The 20,023-nt window shown below is 22.6% G+C and overlaps 1 protein-coding gene across 1 annotated transcript in view; it reads right to left on the bottom strand.

Moving 5' to 3' along the window:
- Window positions 1–20,023, bottom strand: part of LOC145292214 (tRNA wybutosine-synthesizing protein 5-like) — an 86,045-nt gene that overhangs the window by 13,629 nt on the left and 52,393 nt on the right. Inside the window, exons 6-8 of the mRNA XM_080138528.1 lie at window positions 12,111–12,296; window positions 5,439–5,508; window positions 2,875–2,940 (exon numbers count right to left, since the gene is read on the bottom strand). Of these exons, the coding sequence (XP_079994654.1) occupies window positions 2,875–2,940; window positions 5,439–5,508; window positions 12,111–12,296 (322 nt within the window). The remainder of the gene's footprint in view (window positions 1–2,874; window positions 2,941–5,438; window positions 5,509–12,110; window positions 12,297–20,023) is intronic.

Here is a 20,023-nt window from a genome sequence, read left to right as displayed (position 1 = left end):
CCAGTAGATATCTCACTGCTGATACAATTCTCTATCTAAAGAGCCAAGTTCATCCAAGGATGGAGTACTGTTGCCACATCTGGGCAGAAGCTGCTAGAAAGGACTTATGCTGCCTTGATAGAGTTCAAAATAGACTTTGTAGCATCATTTTTTCCTCTCTGCAAACTCTTTCTCACAGAAGAAATGTAGCGAGTTTGTCTCTGCTTTATCGTTATTTTCATGGTAAGTGCTCGACTGAGCTTCAATCTATGGTCTCCTTTGCCAAACTTTCACAAAAACACTCGTCTAGCTGTAAACACTATCAATAATTCCCCCCCCACACTCTTTATCTGTGCCTAAACCTAAACGTAGGTTCCATGAACAAAGCTTCTTTCTTAGAACTGCACGCCTGTGGGACTGTCTTCCGTTTTCCTGCTTTTCAGCTGACTACAATATGGCTGTCTTCAAGTCTAATGTAAACAAGTTCTTGATAAGCCGTTCCCCTTAAGTTAACAAATTTACTGAATTTCCATTACTGACGATTACTATATTGTCTAATTGACTACTGTACACTCTTTAACCCTTATCCTCGAGTGGCCCCTGGGCCTTGATAAGTGGTGATGCCTATGTAAATATTTTTTAAGAAAGGCCTGAAAAAAATAAATTGTCAGAATCCATGTAAAGGCTACTAAAATCAGCAAATATTGTATATTTAAATTAGTTTTTTTTTTTTTTTTTTTTAACTCAACAGGGTTAAATAGGATTTATTTGTAAGGAAAACACTATTTGAATTTTATAGATAGATAGACAGACAGATATGTAAATCACTTTTTTTGACTCAACAGGATTAAATAAGATTTATTTGTGAGGAAAACATGTTAAAATAAGTTAAATCAAAAAATATAATTGACCTTGTATTTGCTCAAATAGCAGCAGTGGATTTTAATATAGAACTTAAGCCATAAAATAGGTAAGAAGACAAATGTTTTGAAACTGAAAGTCATAAACCGGATGGACGGTTTAAATGCCCAAGCATTCAAACTGTTCTGAGTTTTATGATTATATAGATTTATGTGGAATTTTTTTTTTTTTTTTTTTTTTTACACGGTGGTCACCACTTATCAAGGCTCGGAAGCCACTCAGGGATAAGGGTTATTGCAAGTACAGTACGTTAGTGTGGAGATTTGAAAGTGTTTACTTAAGGGGGCGGTTCATTAGGAATTTGTTAACATTGGACTTGAAGACATCCAAGTTGTAGTCAGGTGGGAAGCAAGCAGACGGAACAGAGTTCCACAGGCGTGCAGTTCTAAGAAAGAAGCTTTGTTCATGGAATCCACGTTTTGATTTAGGCACAGATAAAGAGTGGGGGAAATTTGTCACAGTGGATTCAGCTAGACAGGTGTTTTTCGTGAAAGATTGGTGAGGGGAGACCAGAGATTGGAGTTCAGACGAGCACTTGCCATGGAAATAACGATAAAACAAGGATAGGATCGCAACGTCTCTTCTGTGGGAGAGAGGTTGCAGGGTAGAGAAAAGGGCATCTCCCACTAAGCCACGAAGTCGAATTTGTACTCTGTCAAGGCAGGATTGGCTGTTTTTAGCAGCTCCTTCCCAGATATGGCAGCAGTATTCCATCCTTGGACGTACTTGGCTTTTATATAGATAGAGAATTGCATCAGTAGTGAGATATCTTCTGGAGCGGTAGAAGGATCCCACCATCTTTCCAGCGACCTTGGCAACAGACTTGATGTACGTGTTCCATTTAAGATCAGGAGTAAAGGTCAAACCCAGAAGCTTGCCAAAACACGGAGCCTCTCCCAGACGAGAGCCATCCATTTCAATTGATGCCAGATGGGGATCAGAGCGTTATTTCACCTTTTATTTATACCAATCCTTTAATTTATCAAGCTCGATATAAGAAATAAATGACAAAAGTATATATATATATATATATATATATATATATATAATTTTTGATATTTGCCGTCCGAAGGTTCGAGCTTGAAAATGATACTGATCTCATGAAAATCTGTCACCTGTGGGGAAGATTTTTGCGAAACATATAAACACACACAAACACATTTTGCCTTTTATATATATATATATATATATATATATATATATATATATATATATATATATATATATACACACACATTATATATATATATATATGATCAGGCTAAAACTAAATTTCTGTCTATTACTCTCACCCTCTTGCACTATTTGTTTTAACCCCCTCTTCCTCACTCTACTTCTTATAATATTTCTATCACTTCCACTTTGCTTTCTCTCTGTTTATAACTAAAAAGAATGAAACTTTACCATGATGCAAGACATAAGAATTTTGGCATCCATGTTGTTTGATCTAGCATAAATACGGGTGAGACAACTCAATTTGAAGTATCAAATCAAGCCTTAAAAATGAATACATTTTGTATCAAAATCACTAAAATTCTTATTTTCTTAGTTAAAAAAAATGCTTGATCAATTTACATGATTTTTGGAATATAACATCTTTGTTCTGAGATGAGTTTGTACAGCATAAATATATATATATATATATATATATATTTTTTTTTTTTTAAATACGTGTAATTCTAAATAAGTTCTACATTTGTTTCAAAATTTATGTGTCTTTTTTTTTTACTGAAGTTTAAAACAGCAGTTAAAAAGTTTGAAATAAAATTTATGTGTCTTTTTTTTTTGACTGACATTTAAAACAGCAGTTAAAAAGTTTGAAATAAAATTTATGTGTCTTTTTTTTTTTACTGACATTTAAAACAGCAGTTAAAAAAGTTTGAAATAAAATTTATGTATCTAGGACATTTTTTTTTGACCGAAGTTTAAAACAGCAGTTAAAAAAAAGTTTGAAATAAAATTTAAAATGCTCACCTTGTGGATCATGTCAAGGTAACCTTTACCAACTTTCATGGCTTTTAACTCTGCAGCTAAAGCATCCTGCAAACAACAAAAAAATGGATCAATACTTTTATTGCAGAATTAATTACCATTCCTGTAATGACAAAAACCATTTGTCAAAATTACTTAGAGGTTTGTTAATTTTCATTTTCTTTTTATAAATAATGTTTATTTTTTTACTAAATTATCATTTTAGAAAAATACAAGTTGAATATTAAATCTAAATATAATTTTTTTTTTAAATAGCTGATATGTTTAAGAAAAAACCTAGATGCATTATGGTGGATTTAAATTTGGTCATAGTGATAGGCCCAGGTTTCATCTTGTGTAATCAATATTTTGAAAAAAAAAATTTCAATGGTTCATCATTTGATGTTAAACTTATTGAATCCGTTTCTGATAACAAAATATCGACTAAAACACACGATTTTTTAATTCCTCTCAATCAGGTTTGACAATTCTATAACTTTTGTAAAATTTTTAGTTTTGAAAAAATGTTGAGTCCACAGATTTAATTTGGAGAAAAAAAAAACATTTTGGCACTTGTCCAGCAGCCTCTTCCCCATGAAGAAATTAAAATAAAGAAAAATCTATATAATGAACATACCCATAATGAAAAGAAAATATCACACACCAAAAATCACGTAAATTAATGAAGTACTTGAATTTTTATAAGAATCTTTCAAAAATTTAATTTATTTTTTAATTATCTCCCTTGTCTTGCAAAAAAATGGCGTTGAGAGATCAGGGATTGTTGTTTAGACATAATTTTTTTTTTTTTTTTTTTTTTAAATATGTTAATTTTGGTGAATGATACTTTTTTTCTATTGCAAGCATGTACACCATCTTTATCTATTTATCTGGTCAGGCTCCTAGCAAATACCAACCCCATGTCATAGTTCGCGTGGAGGTGGCAACAGTTCAGGATTGCTTCATTAGGCTATACCGTCGGATGAAAGAGACTGTAGACCTTAATTTTTTTTTTTTTTTTTTACACAGTGATCACCACTTATCAAGGCCAGGAAGCCACTCAGGGATAAGGGTTATTGCAAGTACATTATGTTAGTGTGGAGATTTGATGAAGTGCGGTTCATTAGGAATTTGTTAACATTGGACTTGAAGACATCCAAGTTGTAGTCCGGAGGGAAGCAGGCAGACAGAACAGAGTTCCACAGGCATGCAGTTCTAAGAAAGAAGCTCTGTTCATGGAATCCACGTTTTGATTTAGGCACAGATAAAGAGTGGGGGAAATTTTTCACAGTGGATTCAGCTAGATGGGTGTTTTTCGTGAAAGATTGGCGAGGGGGGACCAGAGATTGGAGTTCAGACGAGCACCTGCCATGGAAATAACGATAAAACAAGGATAGGCTTGCAACGTCTCTTCTGTGGGAGAGAGGTTGCAGGGTAGAGAAAAGGGCATCTCCCACTAAGCCACGAAGTCGAATTTGTACTCTGTCAAGCAGGATTGGCTGTTTTTAGAAGCTCTTGTCCAGATATGGCAACAGTATTCCATCCTTCGATGTACTTGGCTTTTATATAGATAGGGAATTGCATCAGTAGTGAGATATCTTCTGGAGCGGTAGAAGGATCCCACCATCTTTCCAGCGACCCTGGCAACAGACTTGATGTACGTGTTCCATTTAAGATCAGGAGTAAAGGTCAAACCCAGAAGCTTGTCAAAACACGGGGCCTCACCCAGACGAGAGCCATCCATCACAATTGATGCCAGATGGGGATCAGAGCGTTGATGATGTAAGGATAGGAGTTTGTGGCAGAATGAGAATATAGTCTTCGGTAATCTGTTAGAGCCCCCTATCAAAAACATTTTTACAGTTTGAAGACAATCATAGTATCATTACCTTTTCAACTGACTAAGTTTAACAATATTTTTTTATCATCTACATCATAATTTAAATCATAAAGGGTTAATAACGTTTTGAAAGATCTTCATACATTGTATCAAGAAAAACTTGTGTTTTTGACAAAAATTCTTGTTTGTAGAGAAAAAGTGCATTAAATCCAAAACCTGCTTCAAAATCAAAAGTAAACGATGCCTTTCCATCCTTCTTACAACTTCTCACAGAAAAGATGTTGTCAGTCTATTTCTTATCTATCATTATTTCCATGGCAAGTGCTCGCCTGAGCTCCAATCTATTCCCAACCACTCTGCAAAACATAACACTCCTCTAGCTACAACCACTATCAACAATTTCCTCTACTCTCTATCCGTGCCTGAAACTAAATGCAAATTCCATGAACAAAGTTTCTTTCCTGGAACTCTCTGCAGAATATACTGTGTCCAGATGACTACAGCACAGTCATTTTCAAGTCTCATGTAAACAAATTCTTGAGAATTGTTCTCTTAAATAATCAAGTTCCATTCAATTTCCATGACAACTGATCATTATTGTTACTTGTTGTCTCACCAACCTCCTGACACTCATTAACTCTTATCCTCGAGTGGTTTTCAGAACTTGGCAAGTGGTGACTCCCATGTAAAGACAAAAGCCAAACAAAAAATGATTTTCTAAACTCACTCCAAGAACAAGTTCTGCCATGTCTTCCAGCGTGACGTCTTCTTCTTTGAGAAAATCAAGAAAATAAGTTCTGAAAGCAAATACGAGAAAAAATATTAAGAACATGAAAATATATCAAAGAACCTACTGTTGATTTTATATGCCTGGCCTTTCTGCTTGTGCTGTGATAATGCCTTAAGTTTAAAAACGTCAAGTATCATGGTTCAATTGTGCTTTAAACAGAAACGTCTATTTCGAACACACCACTGTCATATAAAAAAAACACTATTGATTTTATATGCTGGTCCTTTCTGCTTGTGTTACAATAAAGTTTCTCAAATCCACTTGTGATCTTAGGCTGTTCCTTCTTTCATCAGATTTTTTAATTATCATTATTAAAGACATCCTAATACAAAACCTATCCAAGAACACTACCAGATACATAAAGTACATTCATGAGAAATTTCATAAAAATCGGCCCAGCCGTTTCTGAATCCATAGAAAGTAAAAAAAAAGTAAAAAAACAAAAAAACAAAAAGTTTGATATAAGAGTCGAGATAAAGATTCAATTATTTAAAGATTGAACCATCCATACATTAGAAAATAAAATGTGGTGTCACTGGCAAATATACCCATCTCAGATGTGATTGCATCAGTGAAGTCGTTTGTAAAGATCAGAAATAAAGGTGCAAGAATCTAACCCTGGCATTAATGTCAGGTTGTTTTGATCTACAGCCATCGAATACAATGTGGAGCTTTCTTTGGAATGAAGTTTATTATATCAAATATTCATGCAATAATATATTACAAATAAATTATTATATCAAATATTCATGCAATAATATCATACAAATTAATTATTATATCAAATATTCATGCAATAATATCATACAAATAAATTATTATATCAAATATTCATGCAATAATATCATACAAATAAATTATTATATCAAATATTCATGCAATAATATCATACAAATTAATTATTATATCAAATATTCATGCAATAATATCATACAAATAAATTATTATATCAAATATTCATGCAATAATATCATACAAATAAATTATTATATCAAATATTCATGCAATAATATCATACAAATTAATTATTATATCAAATATTCATGCAATAATATCATACAAATTAATTATTATATCAAATATTCATGCAATAATATCATACAAATAAATTATTATATCAAATATTCATGCAATAATATCATACAAATAAATTATTATATCAAATATTCATGCAATAATATCATACAAATAAATTATTATATCAAATATTCATGCAATAATATCATACAAATAAATTATTATATCAAATATTCATGCAATAATATCATACAAATAAATTATTATATCAAATATTCATGCAATAATATCATACAAATAAATTATTATATCAAATATTCATGCAATAATATCATACAAATTAATTATTATATCAAATATTCATCCAATAATATCATACAAATTAATCATTATATCAAATATTCATGCAATAATATCATACAAATAAATTATTATATCAAATATTCATGCAATAATATCATACAAATAAATTATTATATCAAATATTCATGCAATAATATCATACAAATAAATTATTATATCAAATATTCATGCAATAATATCATACAAATAAATTATTATATCAAATATTCATGCAATAATATCATACAAATAAATTATTATATCAAATATTCATGCAATAATATCATACAAATTAATTATTATATCAAATATTCATGCAATAATATCATACAAATTAATTATTATATCAAATATTCATGCAATAATATCATACAAATTAATTATTATATCAAATATTCATGCAATAATATCATACAAATAAATTATTATATCAAATATTCATGCAATAATATCATACAAATTAATCATTATATCAAATATTCATGCAATAATATCATACAAATTAATTATTATATCAAATATTCATGCAATAATATCATACAAATAAATTATTATATCAAATATTCATGCAATAATATCATACAAATTAATTATTATATCAAATATTCATGCAATAATATCATACAAATTAATTATTATATAAAATATTCATGCAATAATATCATACAAATAAATTATTATATCAAATATTCATCCAATAATATCATACAAATAAATTATTATATCAAATATTCATGCAATAATATCATACAAATAAATTATTATATCAAATATTCATGCAATAATATCATACAAATTAATTATTATATCAAATATTCATGCAATAATATCATACAAATTAATTATTATATCAAATATTCATGCAATAATATCATACAAATTAATTATTATATCAAATATTCATGCAATAATATCATACAAATTAATTATTATATCAAATATTCATGCAATAATATCATACAAATAAATTATTATATCAAATATTCATGCAATAATATCATACAAATTAATTATTATATCAAATATTCATGCAATAATATCATACAAATTAATTATTATATAAAATATTCATGCAATAATATCATACAAATAAATTATTATATCAAATATTCATCCAATAATATCATACAAATAAATTATTATATCAAATATTCATGCAATAATATCATACAAATAAATTATTATATCAAATATTCATGCAATAATATCATACAAATTAATTATTATATCAAATATTCATGCAATAATATCATACAAATTAATTATTATATCAAATATTCATGCAATAATATCATACAAATTAATTATTATATCAAATATTCATGCAATAATATCATACAAATTAATTATTATATCAAATATTCATGCAATAATATCATACAAATAAATTATTATATCAAATATTCATGCAATAATATCATACAAATTAATTATTATATCAAATATTCATGCAATAATATCATACAAATAAATTATTATATCAAATATTCATGCAATAATATCATACAAATAAATTATTATATCAAATATTCATGCAATAATATCATACAAATAAATTATTATATCAAATATTCATGCAATAATATCATACAAATTAATTATTATATCAAATATTCATGCAATAATATCATACAAATTAATCATTATATCAAATATTCATGCAATAATATCATACAAATAAATTATTATATCAAATATTCATCCAATAATATCATACAAATAAATCATTATATCAAATATTCATCCAATAATATCATACAAATTAATTATTATATCAAATATTCGTGCAATAATATCATACAAATTAATTAAACAAAAAAAAACTTAATTCCAAACCTTATCAAAGGCTTTTGATATATCAAGCCCTACCGCCCTAGTTCCACCTGCATAGATTTAGATGTATTAGAGATGACCGTTAAGATATCTGCAGGGTTTGCCTTTTTTTTTTTTTTTTTTTTTGCCTAAATCCATAATGATTCTGAGAATAGCACAAACAAGATGGTAGACTAATGCTAGATTGATTAATGTTAGATTGATTAATGTTAGATTGATTAATGTTAGATTGATTAATGTTAGATTGATTAATGTTAGATTGATTAATGTTAGATTGATTAATGCTAGATTGATTAATGTTAGATTGATTAATGTTAGATTGATTAATGCTAGATTGATTAATGTTAGATTGATTAATGCTAGATTGATTAATGTTAGATTGATTAATGTTAGATTGATTAATGTTAGATTGATTAATGTTAGATTGATTAATGTTAGATTGATTAATGTTAGATTGATTAATGTTAGATTGATTAATGCTAGATTGATTAATGCTAGATTGATTAATGTTAGATTGATTAATGTTAGATTGATTAATGTTAGATTGATTAATGTTAGATTGATTAATGCTAGATTGATTAATGCTAGATTGATTAATGCTAGATTGATTAATGTTAGATTGATTAATGCTAGATTGATTAATGTTAGATTGATTAATGCTAGATTGATTAATGTTAGATTGATTAATGTTAGATTGATTAATGTTAGATTGATTAATGTTAGATTGATTAATGTTAGATTGATTAATGTTAGATTGATTTATGCTAGATTGATTAATGCTAGATTGATTAATGTTAGATTGATTAATGTTAGATTGATTAATGCTAGATTGATTAATGTTAGATTGATTAATGTTAGATTGATTAATGTTAGATTGATTAATGTTAGATTGATTAATGCTAGATTGATTAATGCTAGATTGATTAATGTTAGATTGATTAATGTTAGATTGATTAATGTTAGATTGATTAATGTTAGATTGATTAATGCTAGATTGATTAATGCTAGATTGATTAATGTTAGATTGATTAATGTTAGATTGATTAATGTTAGATTGATTAATGTTAGATTGATTAATGTTAGATTGATTAATGTTAGATTGATTAATGCTAGATTGATTAATGTTAGATTGATTAATGCTAGATTGATTAATGTTAGATTGATTAATGCTAGATTGATTAATGTTAGATTGATTAATGTTAGATTGATTAATGTTAGATTGATTAATGTTAGATTGATTAATGTTAGATTGATTAATGCTAGATTGATTAATGTTAGATTGATTAATGTTAGATTGATTAATGTTAGATTGATTAATGTTAGATTGATTAATGTTAGATTGATTAATGTTAGATTGATTAATGTTAGATTGATTAATGTTAGATTGATTAATGTTAGATTGATTAATGTTAGATTGATTAATGTTAGATTGATTAATGCTAGATTGATTAATGTTAGATTGATTAATGTTAGATTGATTAATGCTAGATTGATTAATGTTAGATTGATTAATGCTAGATTGATTAATGTTAGATTGATTAATGCTAGATTGATTAATGTTAGATTGATTAATGCTAGATTGATTAATGTTAGATTGATTAATGTTAGATTGATTAATGTTAGATTGATTAATGTTAGATTGATTAATGTTAGATTGATTAATGCTAGATTGATTAATGTTAGATTGATTAATGCTAGATTGATTAATGCTAGATTGATTAATGCTAGATTGATTAATGTTAGATTGATTAATGTTAGATTGATTAATGCTAGATTGATTAATGTTAGATTGATTAATGCTAGATTGATTAATGCTAGATTGATTAATGTTAGATTGATTAATGTTAGATTGATTAATGCTAGATTGATTAATGTTAGATTGATTAATGCTAGATTGATTAATGCTAGATTGATTAATGTTAGATTGATTAATGCTAGATTGATTAATGTTAGATTGATTAATGTTAGATTGATTAATGTTAGATTGATTAATGTTAGATTGATTAATGTTAGATTGATTAATGTTAGATTGATTAATGTTAGATTGATTAATGTTAGATTGATTAGTGACTCAAAGATTTTAGCAAAGAATGAGACTGATAGAAGTGATACTTTTGGGTTCAGTTATTTCAAAATTTTTGAATATTCGTACCACAGGAATGTAATCTACCAGCTTTTTTTTTTTTTTCACATAGGCATCACTACTTAACAAGGCCCAGAGACCACTCGAGGATAAGGGTTAAGAATGTACAGTAGTCAATTGGACAATATAGTAATTGTTAATAATGGAAATTCGGTAAATTTTATAACTTAAGTGGAACGGCTCATCAAGAACTTGTTTACGTTGGACTTGAAGACAATCAGATTTTAGTCAGCTGGAAAACGGGAAAATGGAAGACAGTTCCACAGGCGTGCAGTTCTAAGAGAGACGCTTTGTTCATGGAATCTACATTTAGGTTTAGGCACAGATAAAGAGTGGGGGGAATTATTGATAGTGTTTTCAGCAGGACGAGTGTTTCTTGTGAAAGTTTGGTGAGGGTGGACCATAGATTGAAGCTCAGTCGAACACTTGCCATGAAAATAGCAATAAAGCAGAGACAAACTCGCAATACCTCTTCTGTGAGAAAGAGGGTGAAATGAAAACAAGGCTCGAATTTCAGACCTCATTGCACTATTAGCACCCCCTAAATTACTATTCCACCTACTATTCCAGCTCTCAGAAAAAGATTTAGTAAAAAAAAAAAAAAAAAACAACAAAAGTAAAAAAACGAAGTAAAAAAACAAGTAAAAGAAAACAAAAATAAAAAAGGAAGTAAAAAAAAAAACGAAGTAAAAAAAAGTAAAAAAAAACAAAGTAAAAAAACAAAGTAAAAAAACAAAGTAAAAAAATGCAAAATAGTGAAAAAAGTAAAAAAACCCAAAAAACAAAGTAAAAAATGCAAAAAAAAACCCGACAAAAAACAAATGCAAAAAAAACAAGTAAAAAAAAAACAAAAGTAAAAAAGGAAGTAAAAAAAGTAAAAAAAAAAAACAAAGTAAAAAAAAACAAAGTAAAAAAAAAACAAAGTAAAAAAAAACAAAGTAAAAAAATGCAAAAAAAAAAAAAAACGACAAAAAACAAATGCAAAAAAACAAGTAAAAAAAAAGGAAGTTAAAAAAAAGGAAGTTTAAAAAAAAGGAAGTTTAAAAAAAAGGAAGTTTAAAAAAAAGGAAGTTAAAAAAAAGGAAGTTAAAAAAAAAAGGAAGTTAAAAAAAAAAGGAAGTTAAAAAAAAAGGAAGTTAAAAAAAAAGGAAGTTAAAAAAAAAGGAAGTTAAAAAAAAGGAAGTTTAAAAAAAAATGCAAAAAAATAACCCCCCCCCCCCAAAAAAAAAAACAAATGAAAAGAATCAAACATCATGAAAAGCTAAAATACTCACTTCCAATCGTCCTCATTCTTATCGTTGTTTGGAACTTCATCGTCAATTTCAAAATTAACAACAGATAAATTCAGATTTGGATCACATTCATCTTGGCATTTTTGAGGATCCAGTTTCAAGCCTTCCTCATGATTCCACCAAATATTGACGGCTAAATTGCTTCCATAGGAACGAACTTGATGAATCCTAAAAAAGAAAAACATCAAAGGCAATCAGATGCGTGATAATTTGAATATTAACATGAGTTGATATTTATCCTTAAATTTGAACATTGTCAGTAAAAAATTCAAAAGATGTTTTCACAGCATTACGGTTATTAATTTTGGTGCTGGTCCAAACTTTTGAAAAGTATGGCAATGACGAGTGGGTAAAATTGGCACATTTCTCTTTATTTCCTAACTTTTTACCCCCCCCCCCCTATCCAACTTACCCAACGGTCAATTTACAGTGTAAAATGGATAGATTTTAACCAAAAAAGTCAAGAATTTCTGATATAGTCGAGGTTCAAAGTTGACAGTCACAATCCCTCTTTATTTTTATTCCAGAACGAATTATGTCTGAAAAAAAAAAAAAAAAAAAAAAAAAAAAGGGGTTCACTTACTCTAATCTAGTTTGGCCAAATTTTATAGAGTGTCTGTAAGGAAAAAATTTTATAGGGTGTCTGTAAGGAAAAAATTAAGAGTGGCAGTATCAAAGTTGGATGATATGGAATATTCCCAAAGTCAATTTGCACTTTGATGTCAGTATCACCTTGACCTATGACCATCATGATGAGGATGCCAAACTTCTTCAAAAACATCATTGTTGCAGATGATGGGTATTTTGTCTGTTGGAGCGAAGCAGGCGTTGAGCAGTTTTGCCTTTGAGGCATTTATTTTCATTCCAATCTGCAACGTCAAAGAGAGGACCTTTATCCCGTTAAGTTTGTTTTGACATTTTATGTCCAATATTTTCTGTAGACATGCGTGAAAATGTTTAAACTTTCTTGAAAGGTGCACGTAGGCCATCCGCATCTCCAACTGTACAATATTACTGGACGAATATTTAATGCAATCGGATCCTTCTTTGATAAAAGAAAGATCCAGTTCTTCAATGAGAATACATCTAAACAACATCACATTAATGTGGGTGTGATCCAAGGGCCAATTCTTGGACGATTACGATTTATGATTTTCAAAAACTATCTCCCTGATGCAATTGTATCTGAGATGGGTATATTTACTGAAAACACCACACTATTATTGACATGTGGGTAAAAAACACACAACTCAAATGCAATAATCGAATCCTTACAAAATGACTTCTAGTTTATAGCAAAAAGGAGGGGGCATAAATGAAAGTTGACATCTAATGCGACTAGAAAAAAACTCTGAGAAATCATGTGTATTACCATAGGATGTGTGAAGTTAATTCCAACACAATGGCTACCAGTAGCAAGCTTAATCGCACCTCCCTCCCCCCACAAAAGGGAGGGAACAGGCAACTCTAAAATGGATTGAAAACATTGAGGAGGACACAAGGGACTTACGAATCCAACAAATTTTAAAAGATGCCCCAGATACCTCCAGACTCAAGTTCCGAAATCCATTCTACAATTCAAAAATCAAATTTTTGACCCAGTTGAGATATAGAAAGAGGGAATGGAGAAACAATACGGCCAAAAGAGTTTGAAGACCCAACTTTGCACCTCCTAGGTTTTGCTACAAATAGTAGGAAGCAGTGGATAGCCGCAAGCCGGATCAGAACAAGCCATTGCAGGACTGCAGTAAACAAACACAGGTGGAGACAAATAGACTCCCCAATCTGTCGAATCTTCAGGATACAGACTACCTGACCTTACACTGTTCAGTCACCCGACTGAAAGGAGGCTATGCGACAGCTCATCTATCGGAAGACAATTTTTCAGACGGACTAAAAAAATAGCAGTATAGAGGTATAACCCATACGATACCACTACTAATCTTACAACATGTTAGATACAAAAACAATACATTGTGTACATGAAAGATGACAATCATTAATATTGAATATAAATAAGGAATATAAATAATATTGAATATAAATATTGAATATACATAATATTGACTATAAATAATATTGAATATAAATATTGAATATAAATAATGAATATAAATATTGAATATAAATAATATTGAATATAAATATTGAATATAAATAATATTGAATATAAATAATGAATATAAATATTGAATATAAATAATATTGAATATAAATATTGAATATAAATATTGAATAGAAATAATGAATATAAATATTGAATAGAAATAATGAATATAAATATTGAATAGAAATAATGAATATAAATAATATTGAATATAAATAATGAATATAAATATTGAATATAAATAATCAATATAAATATTGAATATAAATAATAATGAATATAAATATTGAATATAAATAATATTGAATATAAATATTGAATATAAATAATGAATATAAATATTGAATATAAATATTGAATATAAATAATATTGAATATAAATAATGAATATAAATATTGAATATAAATAATATTAAATATAAATAATGAATATAAATATTGAATATAAATAATGAATATAAATACTGAATATAAATAATGAATATAAATACTGAATATAAATAATGAATATAAATAATATTGAATATAAATAATGAATATAAATAATATTGAATATAAATAATGAATATAAATAATATTGAATATAAAGAAATATTGAATATAAATAATATTGAATATAAATAATATTGAATATAAATAATATTGAATATAAATAATATTGAATATAAATAATGAATATAAATAATATTGAATATAAAAAAAGAATATAAATAATATTATTGAATATCCATAATGAATATAAATAATATTATTGAATATAAATATTGAATATAAATAATATTATTGAATATAAATATTGAATATAAATAATATTATTGAATATAAATATTGAATATAAATAATGAATATAAATAATATTGAATATAAATAATGAATATAAATAATATTATTGAATATAAATAATGAATATAAATCATATTATTGAATATAAATAATGAATATAAATCATATTATTGAATATAAATAATGAATATAAATCATATTATTGAATATAAATAATGAATATAAATCATATTATTGAATATAAATAATGAATATAAATATTATTGAATATAAATAATGAATATAAATATTATTGAATATAAATAATGAATATAAATATTGAATATAAATATTGAATATAAATATTGAATATAAATAATGAATATAAATAATGAATATAAATATTGAATATAAATATTGAATATAAATAATTTTGAATATAAATAATATTGAATATAAATAATATTGAATATAACTAATATTGAATATAAATAATATTGAATATAAATAATATTGAATATAAATAATGAATATAAATATTGAATATAAATATTGAATATAAATAATATTGAATATAAATAATATTGAATATAAATAATATTGAATATATATAATATTGAATATAAATATTGAATATAAATAATATTGAATATAAATAATATTGAATATAAATATTGAATATAAATATTGAATATAAATAATATTGAATATAAATAATATTGAATATAAATAATGAATATAAATATTGAATATAAATAATGAATATAAATATTGAATATAAATAATGAATATAAATAATGAATATAAATAATGAATATAAATATTGAATATAAATAATATTGAATATAAATAATGAATATAAATATTGAATATAAATAATATTGAATATAAATAATATTGAATATAAATAATATTGAATATAAATATTAAATATAAATATTGAATATAAATAATATTAAATATAAATAATGAATATAAATATTGAATATAAATAATGAATATAAATAATGAATATAAATACTGAATATAAATAATGAATATAAATAATATTGAATATAAATAATGAATATAAATAATATTGAATATAAAGAAATATTGAATATAAATAATGAATATAAATAATGAATATAAATAATATTGAATATAAAAAATGAATATAAATAATATTATTGAATACAAATAATGAATATAAATAATATTATTGAATATAAATAATGAATATAAATAATATTATTGAATATAAATATTGAATATAAATAATATTATTGAATATAAATATTGAATATAAATAATATTATTGAATATAAATATTGAATATAAATAATGAATATAAATAATATTGAATATAAATAATATTATTGAATATAAATAATGAATATACATAATATTATTGAATATAAATAATGAATATAAATAATGAATATAAATATTGAATATAAATATTGAATATAAATATTGAATATAAATAATGAATATAAATAATGAATATAAATATTGAATATAAATAATATTGAATATAAATAATGAATATAAATAATATTGAATATAAATAATATTGAATATAAATAATATTGAATATAAATAATAATGAATATAAATAATGAATATAACTAATGAATATAAATATTGAATATAAATAATCAATATAAATATTGAATATAAATAATGAATATAAATAATCAATATAAATAATATTGAATATAAATAATGAATATAAATATTGAATATAAATAATGAATATAAATATTGACTATAAATATTAAATATAAATAATGAATATAAATAATATTGAATATAAACATTGCATATAAATAATATTGAATATAAATAATGAATATAAATATTGAATATAAATAATATTTAATATAAATAATGAATATAAATAATGAATATAAATAATATTGAATATAAATAATATTGAATATAAATAATATTGAATATAAATAATATTGAATATAAATAATATTGAATATAAATAATGAACATAAATAATGAATATAAATAATAATGAATATAAATAATGCATATAAATAATGAATATAAATAATGAATATAAATAATATTGAATATAAATAATGAATACAAATAATGAATATAAATAATATTTAATATAAATAATGAATATAAATAATGAATATAAATAATATTGAATATAAATAATATTGAATATAAATAATATTGAATATAAATAATATTGAATATAAATATTGAATATAAATAATATTGAATATAAATAATATTGAATATAAATATTGAATATAAATATTGAATATAAATAATATTGAATATAAATAATGAATATAAATATTGAATATAAATAATGAATATAAATATTGAATATAAATAATGAATATAAATAATGAATATAAATATTGAATATAAATAATATTGAATATAAATAATGAATATAAATATTGAATATAAATAATATTGAATATAAATAATATTGAATATAAATAATATTGAATATAAATAATATTGAATATAAATATTAAATATAAATATTGAATATAAATAATATTAAATATAAATAATGAATATAAATATTGAATATAAATAATGAATATAAATAATGAATATAAATACTGAATATAAATAATGAATATAAATAATATTGAATATAAATAATGAATATAAATAATATTGAATATAAAGAAATATTGAATATAAATAATGAATATAAATAATGAATATAAATAATATTGAATATAAAAAATGAATATAAATAATATTATTGAATACAAATAATGAATATAAATAATATTATTGAATATAAATAATGAATATAAATAATATTATTGAATATAAATATTGAATATAAATAATATTATTGAATATAAATAATGAATATAAATAATATTATTGAATATAAATAATGAATATAAATAATGAATATAAATATTGAATATAAATATTGAATATAAATATTGAATATAAATATTGAATATAAATAATGAATATAAATAATGAATATAAATATTGAATATAAATAATATTGAATATAAATAATGAATATAAATAATATTGAATATAAATAATATTGAATATAAATAATATTGAATATAAATAATAATGAATATAAATAATGAATATAACTAATGAATATAAATATTGAATATAAATAATCAATATAAATATTGAATATAAATAATGAATATAAATAATCAATATAAATAATATTGAATATAAATAATGAATATAAATATTGAATATAAATAATGAATATAAATATTGACTATAAATATTAAATATAAATAATGAATATAAATAATATTGAATATAAACATTGAATATAAATAATATTGAATATAAATAATGAATATAAATATTGAATATAAATAATATTTAATATAAATAATGAATATAAATAATGAATATAAATAATATTGAATATAAATAATATTGAATATAAATAATATTGAATATAAATAATATTGAATATAAATAATGAACATAAATAATGAATATAAATAATAATGAATATAAATAATGCATATAAATAATGAATATAAATAATATTGAATATAAATAATGAATATAAATAATGAATATAAATAATATTTAATATAAATAATGAATATAAATAATGAATATAAATAATATTGAATATAAATAATATTGAATATAAATAATATTGAATATAAATAATATTGAATATAAATATTGAATATAAATAATATTGAATATAAATAATATTGAATATAAATATTGAATATAAATATTGAATATAAATATTGAATATAAATAATATTGAATATAAATAATGAATATAAATATTGAATATAAATAATGAATATAAATAATGAATATAAATATTGAATATAAATAATGAATATAAATATTGAATATAAATAATATTGAATATAAATAATGAATATAAATATTGAATATAAATAATATTGAATATAAATAATATTGAATATAAATAATATTGAATATAAATATTGAATATAAATATTGAATATAAATAATATTAAATATAAATAATGAATATAAATATTGAATATAAATAATGAATATAAATAATGAATATAAATACTGAATATAAATAATGAATATAAATAATATTGAATATAAATAATGAATATAAATAATATTGAATATAAAGAAATATTGAATATAAATAATGAATATAAATAATGAATATAAATAATATTGAATATAAAAAATGAATATAAATAATATTATTGAATACAAATAATGAATATAAATAATATTATTGAATATAAATAATGAATATAAATAATATTATTGAATATAAATATTGAATATAAATAATATTATTGAATATAAATATTGAATATAAATAATGAATATAAATAATATTGAATATAAATAATATTATTGAATATAAATAATGAATATAAATAATATTATTGAATATAAATAATGAATATAAATAATGAATATAAATATTGAATATAAATATTGAATATAAATATTGAATATAAATATTGAATATAAATATTGAATATAAATATTGAATATAAATAATGAATATAAATAATGAATATAAATAATATTGAATATAAATAATATTGAATATAAATAATATTGAATATAAATAATATTGAATATAAATAATATTGAATATAAATAATATTGAATATAAATAATATTGAATATAAATAATATTGAATATAAATAATAATGAATATAAATAATAATGAATATAAATAATGAATATAACTAATGAATATAAATATTGAATATAAATAATCAATATAAATATTGAATATAAATAATGAATATAAATAATCAATATAAATAATATTGAATATAAATAATGAATATAAATATTGAATATAAATAATGAATATAAATATTGACTATAAATATTGAATATAAATATTGAATATAAATAATGAATATAAATAATATTGAATATAAACATTGAATATAAATAATATTGAATATAAATAATGAATATAAATATTGAATATAAATAATATTTAATATAAATAATGAATATAAATAATATTTAATATAAATAATGAATATAAATAATGAATATAAATAATGAATA

This window comes from Euprymna scolopes, chromosome 13, assembly GCF_053919585.1.
Source record: "Euprymna scolopes isolate OS-2025 chromosome 13, ASM5391958v1, whole genome shotgun sequence".
In the NCBI taxonomy this organism is placed as follows: Eukaryota; Metazoa; Mollusca; class Cephalopoda; order Sepiida; family Sepiolidae; genus Euprymna; species Euprymna scolopes.
Note: the sequence above shows the minus strand (reverse complement) of the source record. Positions and strands in the feature narration are given on the sequence as shown.